The sequence below is a fragment of the Nerophis lumbriciformis genome, linkage group LG12 (assembly GCF_033978685.3).
Source record: "Nerophis lumbriciformis linkage group LG12, RoL_Nlum_v2.1, whole genome shotgun sequence".
Taxonomy (NCBI): Eukaryota; Metazoa; Chordata; class Actinopteri; order Syngnathiformes; family Syngnathidae; genus Nerophis; species Nerophis lumbriciformis.
Window position 1 is genome coordinate 21,567,543 of NC_084559.2, and position 24,229 is coordinate 21,591,771.

A 24,229-nucleotide genomic window follows, 5' to 3' on the forward strand; every position below is an offset into this window, starting at 1 on the left:
GTTAGGGCCTTGCGTGGCAGCTCCCGCCATCAGTGTGTGAATATATGTGGAAATAGTGTCAAAGCGCTTTGAGTACCTTGAAGCATACTTGCCAACCCTCCCGATTTTCCAGGGATACTCCCGAATTTCAGTGCCTCTCCCGAAAATCTCCCGGGGCAACCATTCTCCCGAATTTCTCCCGATTTCCACCCGGAAAACAATATTGGGGCGTGCCTTAAAGGCACTGCCTTTAGCGTCCTCTCTCACATGAAAAGGAGACTGTCAGAAATTTTTTATTTAAATTATCAAAAAACTTTCCATTCTGAGTTCTCAATGAACAGACAAGAAGCTGTCTTTGTTGCACCAAGCCAAACGCTTGGAAGATTCCGCTGTGGACGATGGAATGAGACGGGAGGGGTCATCCATTGTCCTCGATAACCTGCCCAAGCTGGATTCAGGACGAACCCAAGCCTGAGGCATCTTCTTCTTTTGTCTTCAATGTGACCGAAAACAAGGACTGTTTACATACTCCCCATTCCTGTTGAGAAATGTGTTGTTGCGTAAACATTGAACATCTAAATAAAAGAGGAGACGAAAACCTTCTTCGTCAGAGCGTGGGTGACACTGTAGAGGTTACAGTGTCGACACGTTATCTCCTCAATTGAGTCCAAATTTAATTCTGTCTCTGTTTGATTCCTTGCCTTTTTGTTTACAGTGGCAGTTCTATATATGGACCACATGGGCCATTGCCCTGGGCGGCGTTCTCTACGAGGCTCTGAAAGGATGTGAGAGGGGGACGGCATGGCGCGCTGGTTCAATCCCCACCTTCTACCAACCTCGTCACGTCCGTTGTGTCCTTGAGCAAGACACTTCACCCTTGCTCCTGATGGGTCGTGGTTAGGGCCTTGCATAGCAGCTCCCGCCATCAGTGTGTGAATATATGTGGAAATAGTGTCAAAGCGCTTTGAGTACCTTGAAGCATACTTGCCAACCCTCTGATTTTCCCGGGAGACTCACGAATTTCAGTGCCTCTCCCGAAAATATCCCGGGGCAACCATTCTCCCGAATTTCTCCCGATTTCCACCCGGAAAACCATATTGGGGCGTGCCTTAAAGGCACTGCCTTTAGCGTCCTCTCTCACATGAAAAGGAGACTGTCAGAAAAATTTTATTTAAATTATCAAAAAACTTTCCGTTCTGAGTTCTCATTGAACAGACAAGAAGCTGTCTTTGTTGCACCAAGCCAAACGCTTGGAAGATTCCGCTGTGGACGATGGAATGAGACGGGAGGGGTCATCCATTGTCCTCGAAAACCTGCCCAAGCTGGATTCAGGACGAACCCAAGCCTGAGGCATCTTCTTCTTTTGTCTTCAATGTGACCGAAAACAAGGACTGTTTACATACTCCCCATTCCTGTTGAGAAATGTGTTGTTGCGTAAACATTGAACATCTAAATAAAAGAGGACACGAAAACCTTCTTCGTCAGAGCGTGGGTGACACTGTAGAGGTTACAGTGTCGACACGTTATCTCCTCAATTGAGTCCAAATTTAATTCTGTCTCTGTTTGATACCTTGCCTTTTTGTTTACAGTGGCGGTTCTATATATGGACCACATTGGCCATTGCCCTGGGCGGCGTTCTCTACGAGGCTCTGTAAGGATGTGAGAGGGGGACGGCATGGCCCGCTGGTTCAATCCCCACCTTCTACCAACCTCGTCACGTCCGTTGTTTCCTTGAGCAAGACACTTCACCGTAGCTCCTGATGGGTCGTGGTTAGGGCCTTGCATAGCAGCTCCCGCCATCAGTGTGTGAATGTATGTGGAAATAGTGTCAAAGCGCTTTGAGTACCTTGAAGCATACTTGCCAACCCTCCCGATTTTCCCGGTAGACTCCTGAATTTCAGTGCCTCTCCCGAAAATCTCCCGGGGCAACCATTCTCCCAAATTTCTCCCGATTTCCACCCAGACAACAATATTGGGGGCGTGCCTTAAAGGCTCTGCCTTTAGCGTCCTCTCTCACATGAAAAGGAGACTGTCAGAAAAATTGTAATTAAATTATCAAAAAACTTTCCGTTCTCAGTTCTCAATGAACAGACAATAAGCTGTCTTTGTTGCACCAATCCAAACGCTTGAAAAATTCCGCTGTGGACGATGGAATGAGACGGGAGTGGTCATCCCTTGTCCTCGAAAACCTGCCCAAGCTGGATTCAGGACGAACCCAAGCCTGAGGCATCTTCTTCTTTTGTCTTCAATGTGACCGAAAACAAGGACTGTTTACATACCGGTACTCCCCATTCCTGTTGAGAAATGTGTTGTTGCGTAAACATTGAACATCTAAATAAAAGAGGAGACGAAAACCTTCTTCGTCAGAGCGTGGGTGACACTGTAGAGGTTACAGTGTCGACACGTTATCTCCTCAATTGAGTCCAAATTTAATTCTGTCTCTGTTTGATACCTTGCCTTTTTGTTTACAGTGGCGGTTCTATATATGGACCACATGGGCCATTGCCCTGGGCGGCGTTCTCTACGAGGCTCTGTAAGGATGTGAGAGGGGGACGGCATGGCCCGCTGGTTCAATCCCCACCTTCTACCAACCTCGTCACGTCCGTTGTTTCCTTGAGCAAGACACTTCACCGTAGCTCCTGATGGGTCGTGGTTAGGGCCTTGTATAGCAGCTCCCGCCATCAGTGTGTGAATGTATGTGGAAATAGTGTCAAAGCGCTTTGAGTACCTTGAAGCATACTTGCCAACCCTCCCGATTTTCCCGGTAGACTCCCGAATTTCAGTGCCTCTCCCGAAAATCTCCCGGGGCAACCATTCTCCCGAATTTCTCCCGATTTCCACTTGAACAACAATAATGGGGGCGTGCCTTAAAGGCACTGCCTTTAGCGTCCTCTCTCACATGAAAAGGAGACTGTCAGAAAAATTGTATTTAAATTATCAAAAAACGTTCCGTTCTGAGTTCTCAATGAACAGACAAGAAGCTGTCTTTGTTGCACCAAGCCAAACGCTTGGAAGATTCCGCTGTGGACGATGGAATGAGACGGGAGGGGTCATCCATTGTCCTCGAAAACCTGCCCAAGCTGGATTCAGGACGAACCCAAGCCTGAGGCATCTTCTTCTTTTGTCTTCAATGTGACCGAAAACAAGGACTGTTTACATACTCCCCATTCCTGTTGAGAAATGTGTTGTTGCGTAACATTGAACATCTAAACAAAAGAGGAGACGAAAACCTTCTTCGTCAGAGCGTGGGTGACACTGTAGAGGTTACAGTGTCGACACGTTATCTCCTCAATTGAGTCCAAATTTAATTCTGTCTCTGTTTGATACCTTGCCTTTTTGTTTACAGTGGCGGTTCTATATATGGACCACATGGGCCATTGCCCTGGGCGGCGTTCTCTACGAGGCTCTGTAAGGATGTGAGAGGGGGACGGCATGGCCCGCTGGTTCAATCCCCACCTTCTACCAACCTTGTCACGTCCGTTGTTTCCTTGAGCAAGACACTTCACCGTAGCTCCTGATGGGTTGTGGTTAGGGCCTTGCATAGCAGCTCCCGCCATCAGTGTGTGAATGTATGTGGAAATAGTGTCAAAGCGCTTTGAGTACCTTGAAGCATACTTGCCAACCCTCCCGATTTTCCCGGTAGACTCCCGAATTTCAGTGCCTCTCCCGAAAATCTCCCGGGGCAACCATTCTCCCGAATTTCTCCCAATTTCCACCCAGACAACAATATTGGGGGCGTGCCTTAAAGGCTCTGCCTTTAGCGTCCTCTCTCACATGAAAAGGAGACTGTCAGAAAAATTGTAATTAAATTATCAAAAAACTTTCCGTTCTCAGTTCTCAATGAACAGACAATAAGCTGTCTTTGTTGCACCAATCCAAACGCTTGAAAGATTCCGCTGTGGACGATGGAATGAGACGGGAGTGGTCATCCATTGTCCTCGAAAACCTGCCCAAGCTGGATTCAGGACGAACCCAAGCCTGAGGCATCTTCTTCTTTTGTCTTCAATGTGACCGAAAACAAGGACTGTTTACATACTCCCCATTCCCGTTGAGAAATGTGTTGTTGCGTAAACATTGAACATCTAAATAAAAGAGGAGACGAAAACCTTCTTCGTCAGAGCGTGGGTGACACTGTAGAGGTTACAGTGTCGACACGTTATCTCCTCAATTGAGTCCAAATTTAATTCTGTCTCTGTTTGATACCTTGCCTTTTTGTTTACAGTGGCGGTTCTATATATGGACCACATGGGCCATTGCCCTGGGCGGCGTTCTCTACGAGGCTCTGTAAGGATGTGAGAGGGGGACGGCATGGCCCGCTGGTTCAATCCCCACCTTCTACAAACCTCGTCACGTCCGTTGTTTCCTTGAGCAAGACACTTCACCGTAGCTCCTGATGGGTCGTGGTTAGGGCCTTGTATAGCAGCTCCCGCCATCAGTGTGTGAATGTATGTGGAAATAGTGTCAAAGCGCTTTGAGTACCTTGAAGCATACTTGCCAACCCTCCCGATTTTCCCGGTAGACACCCGAATTTCAGTGCCTCTCCCGAAAATCTCCCGGGGCAACCATTCTCCCGAATTTCTCCCGATTTCCACTTGAACAACAATATTGGGGGCGTGCCTTAAAGGCACTGCCTTTAGCGTCCTCTCTCACATGAAAAGGAGACTGTCAGAAAAATTGTATTTAAATTATCAAAAAACTTTCCCTTCCGAGTTCTCAATGAACAGACAAGAAGCTGTCTTTGTTGCACCAAGCCAAACGCTTGGAAGATTCCGCTGTGGACGATAGAATGAGACGGGAGGGGTCATCCATTGTCCTCGAAAACCTGCCCAAGCTGGATTCAGGACGAACCCAAGCCTGAGGCATCTTCTTCTTTTGTCTTCAATGTGACCGAAAACAAGGACTGTTTACATACTCCCCATTCCTGTTGAGAAATGTGTAGTTGCGTAAACATTGAACATCTAAATAAAAGAGGAGACGAAAACCTTCTTCGTCAGAGCGTGGGTGACATTGTAGAGGTTACAGTGTCGACACGTTATCTCCTCAATTGAGTCCAAATTTAATTCTGTCTCTGTTTGATTCCTTGCATTTTTGTTTACAGTGGCGGTTCTATATATGGACCACATGGGCCATTGCCCTGGGCGGCGTTCTCTACGAGGCTCTGTAAGGATGTGAGAGGGGGACAGCATGGCGCGCTGGTTCAATCCCCACCTTCTACCAACCTCGTCACGTCCGTTGTGTCCTTGAGCAAGACACTTCACCCTTGCTCCTGATGGGTCATGGTTAGGGCCTTGCATAGCAGCTCCCGCCATCAGTGTGTGAATGTATGTGGAAATAGTGTTAAAGCGCTTTGAGTACCTTGAAGCATACTTGCCAACCCTCCCGATTTTCCCGGGATACTCCCGAATTTCAGTGCCTCTCCCGAAAATCTCCCGGGGCAACCATTCTCCCAAATTTCTCCCGATTTCCACCCGGAAAACAATATTGGGGCGTGCCTAAAGGCACTGCCTTTAGCGTCCTCTCTCACATGAAAGGGAGACTGTCAGAAAAATTGTATATAAATTATCAAAAAACTTTCCGTTCTGAGTTCTCAATGAACAGACAAGAAGCTGTCTTTGTTGCACCAAGCCAAACGCTTGGAAGATTCCGCTGTGGACGATGGCATGAGACAGGAGGGGTCATCCATTGTCCTTGAAAACCAGCCCAAGCTGGATTCAGGACAAACCCAAGCCTGAGGCATCTTCTTCTTTTGTCTTCAATGTGACCGAAAACAAGGACTGTTTACATACTCCCCATTCCTTTTGAGAAATGTGTTGTTGCGTAAACATTGAACATCTAAATAAAAGAGGAGACGAAAACCTTCTTCGTCAGAGCGTGGGTGACACTGTAGAGTTACAGTGTCGACATGTTATCTCCTCAATTGAGTCCAAATTTAATTCTGTCTCTGTTTGATTCCTTGCATTTTTGTTTACAGTGGCGGTTCTATATATGGACCACATGGGCCATTGCCCTGGGCGGCGTTCTCTACGAGGCTCTGTAAGGATGTGAGAGGGGGACGGCATGGCGCGCTGGTTCAATCCCCACCTTCTACCAACCTCGTCACGTCCGTTGTGTCCTTGAGCAAGACACTTCACCCTTGCTCCTGATGGGTCGTGGTTAGGGCCTTGCGTGGCAGCTCCTGCCATCAGTGTGTGAATGTATGTGGAAATAGTGTCAAAGCGCTTTGAGTACCTTGAAGCATACTTGCCAACCCTCCCGATTTTCCCGGGAGACTCCCGAATTTCAGTGCCTCTCCCGAAAATCTACCGGGGCAACCATTCTCCCGAATTTCTCCCGATTTCCACCCGGAAAACAATATTGGGGCGTGCCATAAAGGCACTGCCTTTAGCGTCCTCTCTCACATGAAAGGGAGACTGTCAGAAAAATTGTATATAAATTATCAAAAAACTTTCCGTTCTGAGTTCTCAATGAACAGACAAGAAGCTGTCTTTGTAGCACCAAGCCAAACGCTTGGAAGATTCCGCCGTGGACGATGGAATGAGACGGGAGGGGTCATCCATTGTCCTCGAAAACCTGCCCAAGCTGGATTCAGGACGAACCCAAGCCTGAGGCATCTTCTTCTTTTGTCTTCAATGTGACCGAAAACAAGGACTGTTTACATACTCCCCATTCCTGTTGAGAAATGTGTTGTTGCGTAAACATTGAACATCTAAATAAAACAGGAGACGAAAACCTTCTTCGTCAGAGTGTGGGTGACACTGTTGAGGTTACAGTGTCGACACATAATCTCCTCAATTGAGTCCAAATTTAATTCTGTCTCTGTTTGATTCCTTGCCTTTTTGTCTTGTTTAATAGATGTCATCAGTGTTTGAACCTGACAGAGACTATCATATATGTCTCTGTTATCCATAGGGTTATCTATAACCCATAAAGTAGGCAGGCATGGAGCCATTTCTCAGCGTGTGTTTATTCCAGCCGGCACGTTCTTACACTGACACGCAACATCCGGATTCCCATCATGCATTGCTTCAAAACTACGGCAAGTAGTAATGTTAGAATAATCATGTATATATATTATCACACAACTTTAGTATGCTTAAAGTATGTTGCTATAGTTATTAGCTATTGTGCTCAAGATAGACTTTTGTATCTGTGCAAGGAAGAAACTTGTTGTCTGAGGGGTGGCCTCAGCCGCAGATGTTATCTTTGTTTTAGCCCGCTAACAGCCAAGGACTTCAAGGACCTCAACGAAAATAAGACGACAGCACGCGGACGAAGCAGAGACAACAAGGACCTCAAGACAGATAAGACGACAGCACGCAGACGAAGCGGAGACAAGGCGAAATCACAAGGCCCCCAGCACATTCCGTCACGTATTGTGCTTACTGGACCTGCTTTGCATAATATATGTGACCACTCCTTTTAGAGGCGGCCTCAGTGATGTTGACTGGGGAACTCCTGAATAAGTAGAGGGACGTGGGAGCTGAACCATAGAGCATAGGGCGAGACTGTGACTAAGTGTGCAGCTCCATGCGTTCTCCACATGAGCTAAATTGAACTCTGCATGGTTCCTTAATAGATGTCATCAGTGTTTGAACCTGACAAATGTCCAAAAACATAGGTTGGCAAGTATGCCTTGAAGGTAGAAAAGCGCTATAAAAGTATAACCCATTTACCATTCAGAAGATTCACAAGTGATAAAAGCAAACCGGTGAGAAACGATGAGATGCTATCACAAGTCAACATCTCTGTCACGTAAACGAGGAAGTGAGGACAAAAACCACGGTGGCAGTGACATGTGCATCATGTGCGAGTGCACAGGGTAGGCACTGATGAAGGGGTGTTGTGCGCCACTGATGTGATTTGGACGCCCTGTTAGTCAATCACTGCGCATTCAGTTGGAGTTTGGTGCCTTGCTCAATCAAGCGTAGCTTTACGGACTTCGCTGTGTGTGTCTTGGCAGTGCCAATCAGCTTGGTCTCATATGCAAATCAGCCACTCTTTTTCTCACCCCAGTCCGGGCTGCTCGGCGCAATATGACCAACACAAGGGTAATGGGACAATCACACAAGGACAAGGCTGAAACTATTTGTAAGCAATGAAACTTTAGTCTTCTTTCTTTCTTTTTATTTGTCTTGTTTTTTTCAGGTCTTAACTCACATTTATATTTGTGTGAATGGTGGAATTTGACTTTAAACAGTGCGATTACTACGGTAGGAAGCTGGATTCATATGGCCCCATTTATCGCGGATAACCTGACACATGAAAAGTGACGAACTGGGGTTTCTTTTTGGAACGATCACTACGTTTTGTCATATTGACTCTTTGGGATTAAATGAGACAATTTTGATCAAGCGTTTCTCACAGGGCATTGACGCTGTGGTGGCTTCCTTTGGGAGATGGGTGGTACGTAATGACGTGATGAAGTAACAGTTGGTGATGATCATGGCACTTTACAAAGGCAATGGAAAGCAAAACAAATGATTAGGACCACGAGCAGAGTTTTTCTGTTGTGTTTTTTGTAGAGACTGATGTCTTGAACCTCCCCCTGGAAACACAATATAATCCCAATCAGCGAAAATCAGTGATATACTGTAGCTGGAAATAATTGCCGTGATTAGCACTGATAGAGCAGAACGAGCAAATTAATTTAATAATTGCTTTACTCAGAAGTGAAAGACTTTGCTTTGGAATTGTATATGAGCACAATTATCACAGGTCACTGTGACAGAGTAATTTGTTGTTTTTAACATATTAAGGAGGTTGGCAAAGAGAAAGTGGATAAAATCATTAATAGACTGCATTAAAGGCCTACTGACACCCACTACTACCGACCACGCAGTCTGATAGTTTATATATCAATGATGACATCTTAACATGCCAGCTTACTAAAGTGCAATTTTAAATTTCGCGCAAAATATCCTGCTGAAAACGTCTCGGTATGATGACGTCTGCGCGTGACGTTACGGATTGTAGAGGACAGCATGGTGGCCAGCTATTAAGTTGTCTGTTTTCATCGCAAAATTCCACAGTATTCTGGACATCTGTGTTGGTGAATCTTTTGCAATTTGTTCAATGAACAATGGAGACAGCAAAGAAGAAAGCTGTAGGTGGGAAGCGGTGTATTGTGGCAGGTGTTGTGCCGGATAACGCTCCCCCGCCGTAGAATGCACCCCCTGACTGTTGTGCCGGATAACACAGCTGGTGTTTCATTGTTTACATTCCCGAAAGATGACAGTCAAGCTTTACCATTGGCCTGTGGAGAACTGGGACAACAGAGACTCTTACCAGGAGGATTTTGAGTTGGATACGCAGACGCGGTACCGTGAGTACACATGCAGCTGCGGCTTCCAAACATTTGATCGCTTGCCCGTACGTGCGTGCCGCTATGTGCATGTCACGTACGTAACTTTGGGGACTTTGGGGAAAAATATGTGCTTTATTAACTTTGGGGAGGTGAACGGTACTTTGGGCTGTGGGATTGAGTGTGTTGTGCAGGTGTTTGAGTTGTATTGGCGGGTTATATGGACGGGAGGGGGGAGGTGTTTGTTATGCGGGATTCATTTGTGGCATATTAAATATAAGCTTGGTTGTGTTGTGGCTAATAGAGTATATATATGTCTTGTGTTTATTTACTGTTTTAGTCATTCCCAGCTGAATATCAGGTCCCACCCGCCTCTCACAGCATCTTCCCTATCTGAATCGCTCCCACTGCCCTCTAGTCCTTCACTCTCACTTTCCTCATCCACAAATCTTTCATCCTCGCTCAAATTAATGGGGAAATCGTCGCTTTCTCGGTCCCAATCGCTCTCGCTGCTGGTGGCCATGATTGTAAACAATGTGCAGATGTGAGGAGCTCCACAACCTGTGACGTCACGCTACTCGTCTGCTACTTCCGGTACAGGCAAGGCTTTTTTATCAGCGACCAAAAGTTGCGAACTTTATCGTCCATGTTCTCTACTAAATCCTTTCAGCAAAAATATGGCAATATCGCGAAATGATCAAATATGACACATAGAATGGATCTGCTATCCCCGTTTAAATAAGAAAATCGCATTTCAGTAGGCCTTTAAAGCTATTTTATTGTACTCAGCTTTTGTTAAACAACAGAGCCATCTTCAAACCCAAAACACATAAGAGTCAAGGAAATTCCCAATGAACGTGACTGCGGACGGACTTCTTCTGTTAGAACGAGGGATGCCGATAAATGCTTTAAAATGTAATATCGGAAATTATCGGTATCGGTTTCAAAATTATCGGTATCGGTTTCAAAAAGTAAAATATATGACTTTTTATACAGGTCACACTGAGGGTGGCCGTATAAACAACTTTAACACTGTTACAAATATGCGCCACACTGTGAACCCACACCAAACAAGAATGACAAACACATTTCGGGAGAACATCCACACCGTAACACAACATAAACACAACAGAACAAATACCCAGAACCCCTTGCAGCACTAACTCTTACGGGATGCTACAATATACACCCCCCCCCCCCCCTGCCCCCACCAACCCTGCCCACCTCAACCTCCTCATGCTCTCTCAGGGAGAGCATATCCCAAATTCCAAGCTGCTGTTTTGAGGTATGTTAAAAAACAAAACAATACACTTTGTGACTTCAATAATAAATATGGCAGTGCCATGTTGGCATTTTTTTCCATAACTTGTGTTGATTTATTTTGGAAAACCTTGTTACATTACTTAATGCATCCAGCGGGGCATCACAACAAAATTAGGCATAATAATGTGTTAATTCTCCCCGGCCAGAAATCTGCATTCAAAGAACTCCGGCTTATTAGTGGTTCCCAGAGCCCCAAAAAAATCTGCGGGCTATAGAGTGTTTTCTATTGGGGCTCCAGTACTATGGAATGCCCTAACGGTAACAGTTAGAGATGCTACCTCCGTAGAAGCATTTAAGTCCCATCTTAAAACTCATTTGTATACTCTAGCCTTTAAATAGACCCCCTTTTTAGACTAGTTGATCTGCCGTTTCTTTTCTTTTCTCCTCTGCCCCCCTCTCCCTTGTAGAGGGGTGGGGCACAGGTCCAGTGGCCATGGATGAAGTGCTGGCTGTCCAGAGTCGGGACCCGGGGTGGACCGCTCGCCTGTGCATTGGTTGGGGACATCTCTGCGCTGCTGACCCGTCTCCGCTCGGGATGGTCTTCTGCTGGCCCCACTATGGACTGGACTCTCACTATTATGTTAGATCCACTATAGACTGGACTCTCACAATATTATGTCAGACCCACTCGACGTCCATTGCATCTGGTCTCCCCTAGAGGAGGGTCACCCACATCTGCGATCCTCTCCAAGGTTTCTCATAGTCATTCACATCGACGTCCCATTGGGTTGTGAGTTTTTCCTTGCCCTTATGTGTGCTCTGAACCGAGGATATCGTTGTGGCTTGTGCAGCCCTTTGAGATATATAAATAAACATTGATTGATTGATTGATTGATTTATATACTTCAGCTTTTGAATAGACCCCTTTTCAAGACCAGTTGATCTGCCACTTTTCTGCTCCGTCCCCCCCAGCGAAATTAGTGAATTACTACTGCTTCAATTTAGTTATACAAAGTATAGTTCCACTACACCATTGATACCATTAAAAAAAACAATTGACACTAGGAAACTCTAGTGATCCATAAATCAAAACACAATGTTCTAACTCAGATGTAGAAATTATACAGTATTTGCAGCACCACGTCGGGAAAAAAACGTCTTATAACACTTTTATTGTAGTATTAAAGTTTTATGTCATAATGAAAAAGATGATTCATACCAACCTTGACTGCGTCTTCGTCTGTGGAGCGACACATCACTGCGTCAGAGACGTCAGTCACTGAAGCGTCTATTCCGATGGTTACCACCTTCACAGGGACCGCTACTGTCTTCCCGGTCAGAACCGCTGTGTTCAAAATCTCCGAATCCTGTGAAGGGAAAGACACCAGAATCATCACAGTATTATTTAGAAAAGCACTCAGAGCGTTGATTGTTCTGGTAGGATTTGTGGTTAAATGTGCAGTTTATTAATTAGTGATGAGGAATTTGCTGCTGAGCAGTTAAATACAAACCCAACCATCATTAAGCAGACTTTTAGTATTGGTTTCTTTATTCATGCTTGAACGATACACAAGCTTCAAGTTAGGTAGCAGCATTGTTCAAACTAATCAACGGCCTATTTAGTCCAGTAGAAGAAGTACAGTATTTTCCGGACCTTAGGGCGCACCGGATTATAAAGGGGTCATATTAATAATTGTTCATATTGTTCAGTCAGTTCATTTTCATGTGCACTTCTTTGTTATGCAGGATCAGGATGCTTTATTATTGTCCATTCTTTAACATGTACAAGACACATAAGAACTGAAATTACATTTTCGGCACAGTCCCACTAAGAGCAGACATATGTTACAGGGAGACAAGACGGGACCGCTAACGGATCAGCTCCTTAAGAAGGTGGGAAAAAAGGTGATATTGGAAAAGGGGGGAAGAGTAAAAAATATCAGTCAAAGGCTGGATCCTCAGGAGGGGGTCCAGACTGAGTCCAAGGGAAAAAACCTCATTTGCCATAGCACACATAAACATGTTACATATAATCACAATAACTCGCAACAGAGGGGGGGAGTTGGGGCCCTGGAGGCCGGCCTGCTGCTATAAAGCGCTACTCAGCCATCCATCACCACGAAGGGAAATCAAGCGGTGGTGAAGGCGTGGGTTGGGGGTGGGGAGTGTGTTTGTGTATATGCCCATTGTCTTTGGGTGTAGTGGAGTTGTGTTCATAGGCCTGGGGTCGTTCTGCATGCTATGCAAGCAAAGTTCGACTTCCAGGTGTCGTTGAGGAGGGAGGGAGGTCAAAAGCATCCATCTTTGAAATTCCTCAGGGGATGATTACAGAACAGCCTGTTCTTGTCCTCAAGGCCATTCGGGGGAGTCAAATCGTAGATAAGGATTTTTGTTTTTTCTCGAGCAGGCCTGTTCTATTCGCCTATGCTGGCTGCTCTCATATCCAATTTTTCCTTTACAGCAAGCTTTTCCATGATGTGATCCATCTTGCGATTCAGTTCAGAAATCGCCCCAGACTGTGATCCCACAGCCCGAACCAATCCGTCCATTGCGACAAACAGCCTTTGGGCTCCTTGAGTGGATGCCATCGTCTTACACATTTTACGATACACCAAAGCAATGCCAAGCCCAATCAGCAGGTGCCCCGCGATCATGGTTCCAAATAGGTAGATATCTTCCACGTCCTCGATGGAAAGGACTGAGAGGCACATGATTCTCCATTTGTCCCAGGAATCTCTCACGTACCCCGCAGCAATGGTTCCATCAGGGCAGCCAGGCTCCCCAGAACCTCTTTTCCTCGTCGAAAAGATTTTTTCAATTGAGTCGAGAGTCCAGCTAATCAATTCCATGGCTGATGTTTAGATTTGGAGGACAGCGCAAAGAAAGAGGCTTCAAAAAAAGTTGAGACAAGACAAGACAAAGGAGATTAAGCAAGGAAAAGACGGGAGGAGAAAAAAATGCGACCGCCCTCACCAGAGGCAAGACAGAAGGTGTTGACTGCACTGTGCTGCTACGCATTTTGATCATTTACAAGATAAGTTCCATGTCTTGCACTCGCCTTCTTTTGTTCATTTTCATTCCTAGTTGTTTTTTCTTCCACTCTCTCCATCCTTAGAAACCAAGTATGCCACTAAGAGTAACCTTAAAAAAGGAAGGGGTTTGGGTCAACGGTCCCCCTAAGGTGCATGCCTGCGCAATTGAACATTGCTCAAGCGTCTTCTGCGCACAGCAAATTTATGCCGCACACAAAATCTAATCCCATCTGAATTCTAAACAAAATAAACACATAGTTTATTCTGTATGGTTTTGCGATGCAACTTTGAGTGACAGTGACAACAAGCGGCCCTAACAGATAAAACAACGTTCGTCAACACCGTTCAATTGTTGTAACGCCTGTCGAGACGCTTCGAAGACAGGAATTATATCGATCACTTTATTGAGCAAAACTGTTTATATTCGGCCAAAACCACACCAAAAACATGAGTAAAAAACGTAAATTTTTCGAAAAACCAGTCATTTTCTGCCGTACCAACAAGGCCAAAACCAACTCTGTCCTCTGTCATATCAACTGCACCAACACACTTAGCCACTGGTGCGTTTAGGGCCACACAAAAAGTCGGACAACTCAAACACAAAGTTACACTATGACTCCTCAATCATATGTGTGCTTATTCTACCATAATTTTCTATTACTGTTAATGTGTGGATATTAATCGTGAAATACCGTTACTAGAGAAAGTTACAGGAATGTACATTTTATCCAATGCTTACATTTCATTGTGCAACAGGAGAATGTTTTAAGGGGAACAAAATGTGATCTCTGAAAGGGGTACAAATTACTTCCAAAGCAGGACCCCCACCCTGATATACTGTACAATACTAATACATAGCTTATGAAAAACAGGATTTATTTTTGTTATGTTCATTACAAGTGTGCCAAATCACTAATATTGGAAAATAATCTCATGAAAGTGACTCCCGTCATTTGAGTGTTATAATGAAAGAATAAAATTGGTTTGAGGCAGGTGTGCTGCTGGTATTGCCACGTGTGATGTTGCTCACATGAATGCTCAGGGAGTTTTTGTGTTTTCTCACTCACATGAACAATTAAAGGGAACATTGGTTGGGGGGTGTATTGTCACGATCTGGCAATCATTTTGTTGCAGTGCCTGTTTTCTGGGTCACGGGGTGTCGCCACCTGCGCGCGCACCTGATACTAATTTTCTCCTGGCTACTTAAGCTCTCCAGTCCCTTCACTCGGCGCCAGTTGATTCCCGATATTTCACCCTTCCAGTCGTGTACATCTCCTCTGCTTTAGCTTTTGGTTGCGGCCGTATTGTTATCCTCCACACCTTCCGTGTGCATCCTTAGTTATTTTTTCCTGTTATGCAATTTTCTGCCCTGCATTGGGGTCACACTCTGGCTCAGCCGGTCGTGCCAAACAACCGACTAAAAAATATTGGCGCATAACACAGTGCTCCTCAAAGTTAAGTATTATTACACAGTCACCTTACTCATTATTGCGGTTACTAGACCGAACCAAAGCGGCGGGGAAAATTACAAGGACGATACTCCCAGAGATGAGTGCCATGTACACAACTCGCTGCCTAAAGCGAGTACACAACATCCTGAAGGACAGATACCACGCGGCACATGGCCTCTTCAACCTGCTACCCTCTGGAAGGAGGTATAGATCGATTCGCGCCAGGACCACCAGAATGTCTCACAGTCTGTATCCCCAGGCTGTGAGACTGCTAAATAAACAGCCTGCCCCTTTGCTGCCCCCGGACCATCTTATTACCTCACTCTTCACCACCTCAATAATTCTGCTCTGGACATTGCATTGCTGCAACATCAACGTAACACCCATCAGACATCTGACTGTTCCCACCCCCACGCCCCTCTATTCGCAATCTTCTTGACAATGCTAAACTGTAAACTATGGTCAACCTGCACTTCAATGCAGTTTCTATGCCGCTAGACAAAGCTCAAACAAAATCTCGTTGACATGTATGCTTTTTGCAGATGATGTGGTCCTGATGGCTTCATCTGGCCAGGATCTTCAGCTCTCGCTGGATCGGTTCGCAGCCGAGTGTGAAGCGACTGGGATGAGAATCAGCACCTCCAAGTCCGAGTCCATGGTTCTCGCCCGGAAAAGGGTGGAGTGCCATCTTCGGGTTGGGGAGGAGACCCTGCCCCAAGTGGAGGAGATCAAGTACCTCGGAGTCTTGTTCACGAGTGAGGGAAGAGTGGATCGTGAGATCGACAGGCGGATCGGTGCGGCATCTTCAGTAATGCGGACGCTGTATCGATCCGTTGTGGTGAAGAAGGAGCTGAGCCGGAAGGCAAAGCTCTCAATTTACCGGTCGATCTACGTTCCCATCCTCACCTATGGTCATGAGATTTGGGTTATGACCGAAAGGACAAGATCACGGGTACAAGCGGCCGAAATGAGTTTCCTCCGCCGGGTGGCGGGGCTCTCCCTTAGAGATAGGGTGAGAAGCTCTGTCATCCACGGGGAGCTCAAAGTAAAGCCGCTGCTCCTCCACATCGAGAAGAGCCAGATGAGGTGGTTCGGGCATCTGGTCAGGATGCCACCCGATCGCCTCCCTCGGGAGGTGTTTAGGGCACGTTCGACCGGTAGGAGGCCACGGGGAAGACCCAGGACACGTTGGGAAGACTATGTCTCCCGGCTGGCCTGGGAACGCATCGGGATCCCCCGGGAAGAGCTGGACGAAGTGGCTGGGGAGAGGGAAGTCTGGGCTTCCCTGCTTAGGCTGCTGCCCCCGCGACCTGACCTCGGATAAGCGGAAGAAGATGGATGGATGGATGTATGACTTAAGTGTTATTATGACAATGACAATAAAGGCATTGATTGATTGATTGATTGATTGGAACGATTGCGGTTCAGTTCTGAGGGACTACTGCACTTCCCAAAACAATAGTGTGATTGTTTTGTGTTTACTGTGGCACATTTGTGTCATATAAGAGCAACATATCTGCAGGTTGTTCAAAGTGTGCTAAAGGACTCATTACTCTTATTATTTGACATTTTGAGAGTGAATCTTTGCTAGAATTAGCTGTTCAGTGAAACATGTTTTACATGATAGAAGCTACATTGTTTGTTGCACAGCATGCATAGTTACAGTAATGCAGTTTTTTCTGCATAATCAAATTCAATTACTCTATTGTACCTAATATGGCTTTCCCCCCCAAAATATTATTGTAGACCACATTGTTGATGATGTGATTGTCTGGTGGAATAAAAACCCTGCAAGGACACGTCTCACGTTGTGCTACTTTGAGGATTTAAAAGTGTGTACCACATCTGTGGAGTACTCTGGCCTCCTTTCTCATTGGTCCTCTAAGTAATAAAGCATCCCGCTTCCAGGCAAACTAATACCCTAAAGCATCCATCTTCTATAAGCCACGAGGGCCTGGCAGTGTCTTTGTCTTGTCCCTGTGGCAATGTTACAAGCACTGAGGTGGACTGTATATTGTGACCAAGGTAGTACTTGCACTATGACAGGGGTCGTAAGACTTATATAAGTGTTATAAAAATGGCAAAACATGATGTAAGTGGCTAATTAGCTATATTAGCCTACTATCAAAATGACTATGTGTCGCAGGCTGACGCAAATCTTCGTTGACAGAAATGTTGAAATGTAATATTTATTCTACACATTTTTACAACATTGGAAAACATTAGTAACATTTCTCAGAGGGTGAGATAACTCCTGGAAATGACTGTCTTATGAATGAATGACTGTCTTAGAATGGCCAAAGGTATAGATGTGTGTGTCCAAGTTAAAGGAAACGGCAGGCCGTCTTCTTCCAATTGATTTATTACAATCTTTGCAAGCTGGGTAACGTTTGCTGTGGTCTGGAACAACATGGCGCACAAAAAACTATCAGAAATGTAGCCAATAGTACATGCAGTGTGTCATGAAACAAAAATAAACCAAATACAAAGAGGACAAAAGTAAAGGATATTGCATGAGCTCAAATATACCTACAAACGAGGCATAATGATGCAATATGTACATACCTAAATAGTAGGGATGTCCGATAATATCGGACTGCCGATAATATCGGCCGATAAATGCTTTAAAATGTAATATCAGAAAGTATCGGTTTCAAATTTATAGGTATTGGTTTCAAAAAGTAAAATTTATGACTTTTTAAAACGCCGCTGTGTACACGGACGTACGAAGAAATACAGAGCGCCAACAACCCTTGAAGGCACATAATACCTACGGCTTTTGACACACACACAAGTGAATGCAAAGCATACTTGGTCAACAGGTCACACTGAGGGTGGCCTTATAAACAACTTTAACACTGTTAAAAATATGCGCCACACTGTGAACCCACACCAAACGAGAATGACAAACACATTTCGGGAGATAATCCGCACTGTAACACAACATAAACACAACAGAACAAATACCCAGAATCCCTTGCAGCACTAACTCTTCCGGGACGCTACAATATACGCCCTCGCTACCCCCTACCAATCCCCCCAACCCCAACCCCGCCCACCTCAACCTCCTAATGCTCTCTCAGGGAGAGCATGTCCCAAATTCCAAGCTGCTGTTTTGAGGCATGTTAAAAAAAATAATGCACTTTGTGACTTCAATAATAAATATGGCAGTGCCAAACCATCACTGATGGTGGAAACTTTACACTAGACTTCAGGCAACGTGGATCCTGTGCCTCTCCTGTCTTCCTCCAGACTCTGGGACCTCGATTTCCAAAGGAAATGCAAAATTTGCATGGTTGGGTGATGGTTTGGGGTGCCATGTCATCTGCTGGTGTCGGTCCACTCTGTTTCCTGAGATCCAGGGTCAACGCAGCCGTCTACCAGCAAGTTTTAGAGCACTTCATGCTTCCTGCTGCTGACCTGCTCTATGGAGATGGAGATTTCAAGTTCCAACAGGACTTGGCGCCTGCACACAGCGCAAAATCTACCCGTGCCTGGTTTACGGACCATGGTATTTCTGTTCTAAATTGGCCCGCCAACTCCCCTGATCTTAGCCCCATAGAAAATCTGTGGGGTATTGTGAAAAGGAAGATGCAGAATGCCAGACCCAAAAACGCAGAAGAGTTGAAGGCCACTATCAGAGCAACCTGGGCTCTCATAACACCTGAGCAGTGCCAGAAACCCATCGACTCCATGCCACGCCGCATTAACGCAGTAATTGAGGCAAAAGGAGCTCCAACCAAGTATTGAGTATTGTACATGCTCATATTTTTCATTTTCATACTTTTCAGTTGGCCAACATTTCTAAAAATCCCTTTTTTGTATTAGCCTTAAGTAATATTCTAATTTTGTGACACACGGAATTTTGGATTTTCATTTGTTGCCACTTCAAATCATCAATATTAAATGAAATAAACATTTGAATGCATCAGTCTGTGTGCAATGAATAAATATAATGTACAAGTTACACCTTTTGAATGCAATTACTGAAATAAATCAAGTTTTTCAAAATATTCTAATTTACTGGCTTTTACCTGTATATATATATATTATAATATATATAATAAAATATTTAGAGCTATACGCCCCCTGGTGTCTGTGTCGTCATCTCCCCTCTGTTAAAACATATTAAGAAGGTCAGAAAGTGGCTTTAAATTGGTCTGTAAATCATAATCATTGCAAATGTTTCACCAGAGCACCACTAATACATGTTATGGGTTTTAAATGTAGAAAATACATCATAACATGACCCTTTTAAATAATGCGACCACCGCTGCAAATAAGACTGGAAGTAGTCCACTTAGTTTGCAAGAGCTGTATATACAGTATGACAAAAAGATGATGGAAATAAGAAGAAAATACTGAGCCTATCAGGTTTAATTGGGATGTCTAAAAAGCACAAATAGTACAGTTAGTTCTTATAACGCTATAGTACTGATAACACAGACCTTAACCTTTAGTCACACATGCATACACCAGGGTTGTCACAGAAGATAATGAGGGCTTATTAAGACATGTTTGAGGTATCATTTGCTCCCTGCAGTCACCCACTGATCATCGATTCAGTCCTGGAGAAATTACTTCTCAATTATGTGGATTTCTCTGCAATTCCCCAAAGCACAATAGTGGCAGACGTTGAAGTACTTTGCCAACAGTCTACTTATGTTAGTTAAATGCACAAAAGGGGGAAAGTCTCCTAAGAAAGAATGTTTTCAAGATGCTTCGGCTGAGTGATTTCTATTACTTTACTAGGACGTGCCAATACTGACAAACTATATATTTTTTGTTTTTTTATTTAGACATATTTTATTCTCTGTGCAAGGTAACAATAATGCTCGGGGTGATTTGCAAATATGCCACGAACACTGTCCTGTTTAGAGCATTTTGGGCAGAACGTGAGCCCCAATCATTCCAATGCACCCACTTGCCGGTTTAACCATGCAGAAGAAAGAAAATTAAAAACTCTGCGAGTGATCAGGCGTGATAAATATGAAAACCAATCATTTGAGGCACTTGTGATTAAGGGCTATATAACTAAACTTTGATTGATTGATCCGATAAAGAATTTTGAGTTTTAGATTTGAGAATTATTGACATGTATTTGCTAAATATGTTGTCTTCAACTACTATTGGCAACATAATCATGCCAGCCATTGGCAGTGTTTTATTTTTTATATCTTTCCTGGCCCGTCTGCAGTCCAGACCTGTCTCCCATCGAAAATGTGTGGCGCATTATGAAGCGTAAAATACGACAGCGGAGACCCCCGGACTGTTGAACGACTGAAGCTCTACATAAAACAAGAATGGGAAAGAATTCCACTTTCAAAGCTTCAACAATTAGTTTCCTCAGTTCCCAATCGTTTATTGAGTGTTTTTAAAAGAAAAGGCCATGTAACACAGTGGTGAACATGCCCTTTCCCAACTACTTTGGCATGCGTTGCAGCCATGAAATTCTAAGTTAATTATTATTTGCAAAAAAAAAAAAAAAGTTTATGAGTTTGAACATCAAATATGTTGTCTTTGTAGTGCATTCAATTGAATATGGGTTGGAAAGGATTTGCAAATCATTGCATTCCGTTTATATTTACATCTAACACAATTTCCCAACTTATATGGAAACAGGGTTTGTACCAGGGTGACCCGTTGTGGCTTGTGCAGCCCTTTCAGACACTCGTGATTTAGGGCTATATAAATAAACTTTGATTGGGGCAGTATAGCTCGGTCGGGAGAGTGGCCGTGCCAGCAACCTGAGGGTTCCAGGTTCGATCCCGGCTTCCGCCATCCTAGTCACTGCCGTTGTGTCCTTGGGCAAGACACTTTACCCATCTGCACCCACACTGGTTTAAATGTAACTTAGATATTGGGTTTCACTATGTAAAAAAGCACTTTGAGTCACTAGAGAAAAGCGCTATATAAATATAATTCACTTCACTTCACTTCATTGATTGATTGATTGATTGATTGACCCCCTAAAAACTGTGTAAAGCAAGAGTCTCAATCGTATGGCCCGCGGGCCGGTTCGGGCCCGCGAACAGGTTTTATCTTGCCCGTGGGATGAGTTTGCCAAGTATAAAAATGAGCCGAAATTTTTGAATGAAAGAAACTGCTGTTCTAAATGTGTCCACTAGATGTCGCAATAGCAATTATTTGGTATCTTTGTAGATCAGTGGTTCTTAACCTTGTTGAAGGTACCGAACCCCACCAGTTTCGTATGCGCATTCACCGAACCCTTCTTTAGTGAAAAAAATATGTATACAGTATATTTTTTTCAAATTCAAGAAAAAGTCGTATGTTTTTTTACTGGTGCACAAAATGAACCGTGCATGAACATAGCCTTGTTCAAAAAACAAAACCAACACAGTGCATGAACTCACAACAAATTACACACCTTACACACATTACCATGAATTGATTAACGTGGACCCCGACTTAAACTAGTTGAAAAACTTATTCGGGTGTTACCATTTAGTTTACGGAATATGTACTGTACTGTGTAAACTGTACTGTGTATTCTCTTCCTTTGCAATCTGCTCGTAAAAGTTTCAATCAATCAATCAAAAAACCTGCAAATCGGATGGAAAATTAGAGGGAACATTGTTTGGGGGTATCCATATTATACGCTGATAGGGAGACGTTTTTATTTACACGACTTTGGCTACCCCTGTGGTAAATTTTAAATGTGCTTTATAAATAAAGTTGATTTGATTTGATTTGATTCGATAAGTCGTATGTCTCTTTACGTCCATGGCGGAGGCTCCGCCGAACCCCTGAGGCCGACTCACCGAACTCCAAGGGTTCGATCGAACCCAGGTTAAGAACCACTGTTGTAGATGTATGTAAAAAAAATAATTAACCACAATGAATGTTAGTGCACCAGTCTAGAAAAATGAGCAAACTACATCCTGTAATTTGATTTTGATATTATTTTTCTACCTTGATAGATTGAAAATTAACACCATTATCACGTCATTTATTCAGAAAGTATAAATAACGACAAATAAAGGTAGAATACTATTAACCGCAACATGTAAGTGTAAAAAAAAAAACCCAACAACTTTATGATTTATACATTTTCAGAATGTGCTTGTTCTTTTTTTAAACAATCTGAAGATGTCTTTATTTTTAAGTTATGGTGCCGTGATTTCACCAGTCCGGCCCACTCGGGAGTAGATTTTTCTCCATGCGGCTCCCGATCTAAAATGAGTTTGACACCCCTGGCGTAAAGCATTTCATAATTTATAACATGTCTGTGTTTGCACGCTCCCATAATTCACTTCCCCTCAAAACGGAATACTTCTGTAAATTAATTCTGTGTTTAATGGGATTTCCAGATAGTCGTCTATTATAAATTAATTTTGTAAATGGTTTCGAGGAGGGGCGAAAGCAGAGGCTAAAGTAACATTACTACAACTGTAGATGACCCAGCAGGCTGAGAGTTAAAGGGGAACATTATCACAATTTCAGAATTGTTAAAACCAATAAAAATCAGTTCCCAGTGGCTTATTATATTTTTCAAAGTTTTTAAAATTTTTTTACCCATCACGCAATATCCCTAAAAAAAGCTTCAAAGTGCCTGATTTTAACCACACGTCCATTTTCCTGTGACGTCACATAGTGAAGTCAACACAAACAAACATGGCGGAAAGAACAGCAAGCTATAGCGACATTAGCTCGGATTCAGACTCGGATTTCAGCGGCTTAAGCGATTCAACAGATTACGCATGTATTGAAACGGATGGTTGTAGTGTGGAGGCAGGTAGCGAAAACGAAATTGAAGAAGAAACTGAAGCTATTGAGCCATATCGGTTTGAACCGTATGCAAGCGAAACCGACAAAAACGACACGACAGCCAGCGACACGAGAGAAAGCGAGGACAAATTTGGCGATCGCCTTCTAACCAACGATTGGTATGTGTTTGTTTGGCATTAAAGGAAACTAACAACTATGAACTATGTTTGCAGCATATGAAATACATTTGGCAACAACATGCACTTTGAAAGTGCAGACAGCCCAATTTTCATCAATTAATATATTCTGTAGACATACCCTCATCCGCGCTCTTTTCCTGAAAGCTGATCTGTCCAGTTCTGGAGTTGATGTCAGCAGGCCAGGGAAGCTAGGGTCGATAGGGGGTTTAGCTCGCTCGTCTGCGGGAACAAACTGCCGCCATGGCTTGCCGTGCTACCGAGGACCTTTGTCCCTGAATTGCTCACACACTCCGGCAGATTCAATGGGGGTCTGGCGGCAGATTTCTTTGACTTTATCGTTGGAAATGCATCTGCTTTGAGTGTCGCAGGATATCCACACATTCTTGCCATCTCTGTCGTAGCATAGCTTTCGTCGGTAAAGTGTGCGGAACAAACGTCCAATTTCTTGCCACTTTCGCATCTTTGGGCCACTGGTGCAACTTGAATCCGTCCCTGTTCGTGTTGTTACACCCTCCGACAACACACCGACGAGGCATGATGTCTCCAAGGTACGGAAAACAGTCGAAAAAACGGAAAATAACAGAGCTGATTTGACTCGGTGTTTGAGAAAATGACGGATTGCTTCCCCGATGCTCCGAGAGCGAATATTAGAAAGGCGTTTAATTCGCCAAAATTCACCTATTTAGAGTTCGGAAATCGGTTAAAAAAAAAAAAGGTCTTTTTTCTGCAATATCAAGGTATATATTGACGCTTACATAGGTCTGGTGATAATGTTCCTTTTTAAAGTTAAAGTACCAATGATTGGTGGTGAAATTTGTCCTCTGCATTTGACCCATCCCCTTATTCACAACCCTTGATGCAGAGTGCCAAGCAGGGAGGTAATGGGTCCCAGTTTTATAGTCTTTGGTATGGCTCGGCCGGGGTCTGAACTCACAACCTACCGATCTCAGGGCGGACACTCTAACCACTAGGTCACTGAGTAGGCTAAAGCATGGCATTAATAAGCCTCAGTGGGATCCCATAGCCATGCATCAATAGGCCACACACTAAGACAAAGGCAGCACAATTAACTGCAAAATGGGGACCAGTGATGCAAATCGGCTGCTTTTCTCAGTCCGCTCCCTCTGAATGAAGATGCAATGAAACACAGCCCTGTGAAAGTAGGTAAAATGCAGTTGCCTGATTTTATTATGATTAGAGAGGTAGAAATGGGGAAATTCAATCCATTTCACACAGGTTCAGGATGGTAGACTCTAATGTGGCTCCACTGCACTT

General features: G+C 44.1%; 1 protein-coding gene across 2 annotated transcripts in view; it reads right to left on the reverse strand.

Annotated features, from left to right (window-relative positions):
- LOC133623099 (transmembrane protein 132C) overlaps window positions 1–24,229 on the reverse strand; it is a 397,905-nt gene that overhangs the window by 45,873 nt on the left and 327,803 nt on the right. For both annotated transcript variants that reach the window (XM_061986091.2, XM_061986092.1), the window contains one exon: window positions 11,767–11,910. In XM_061986091.2, the coding sequence (XP_061842075.1) occupies window positions 11,767–11,910 (144 nt within the window). The remainder of the gene's footprint in view (window positions 1–11,766; window positions 11,911–24,229) is intronic.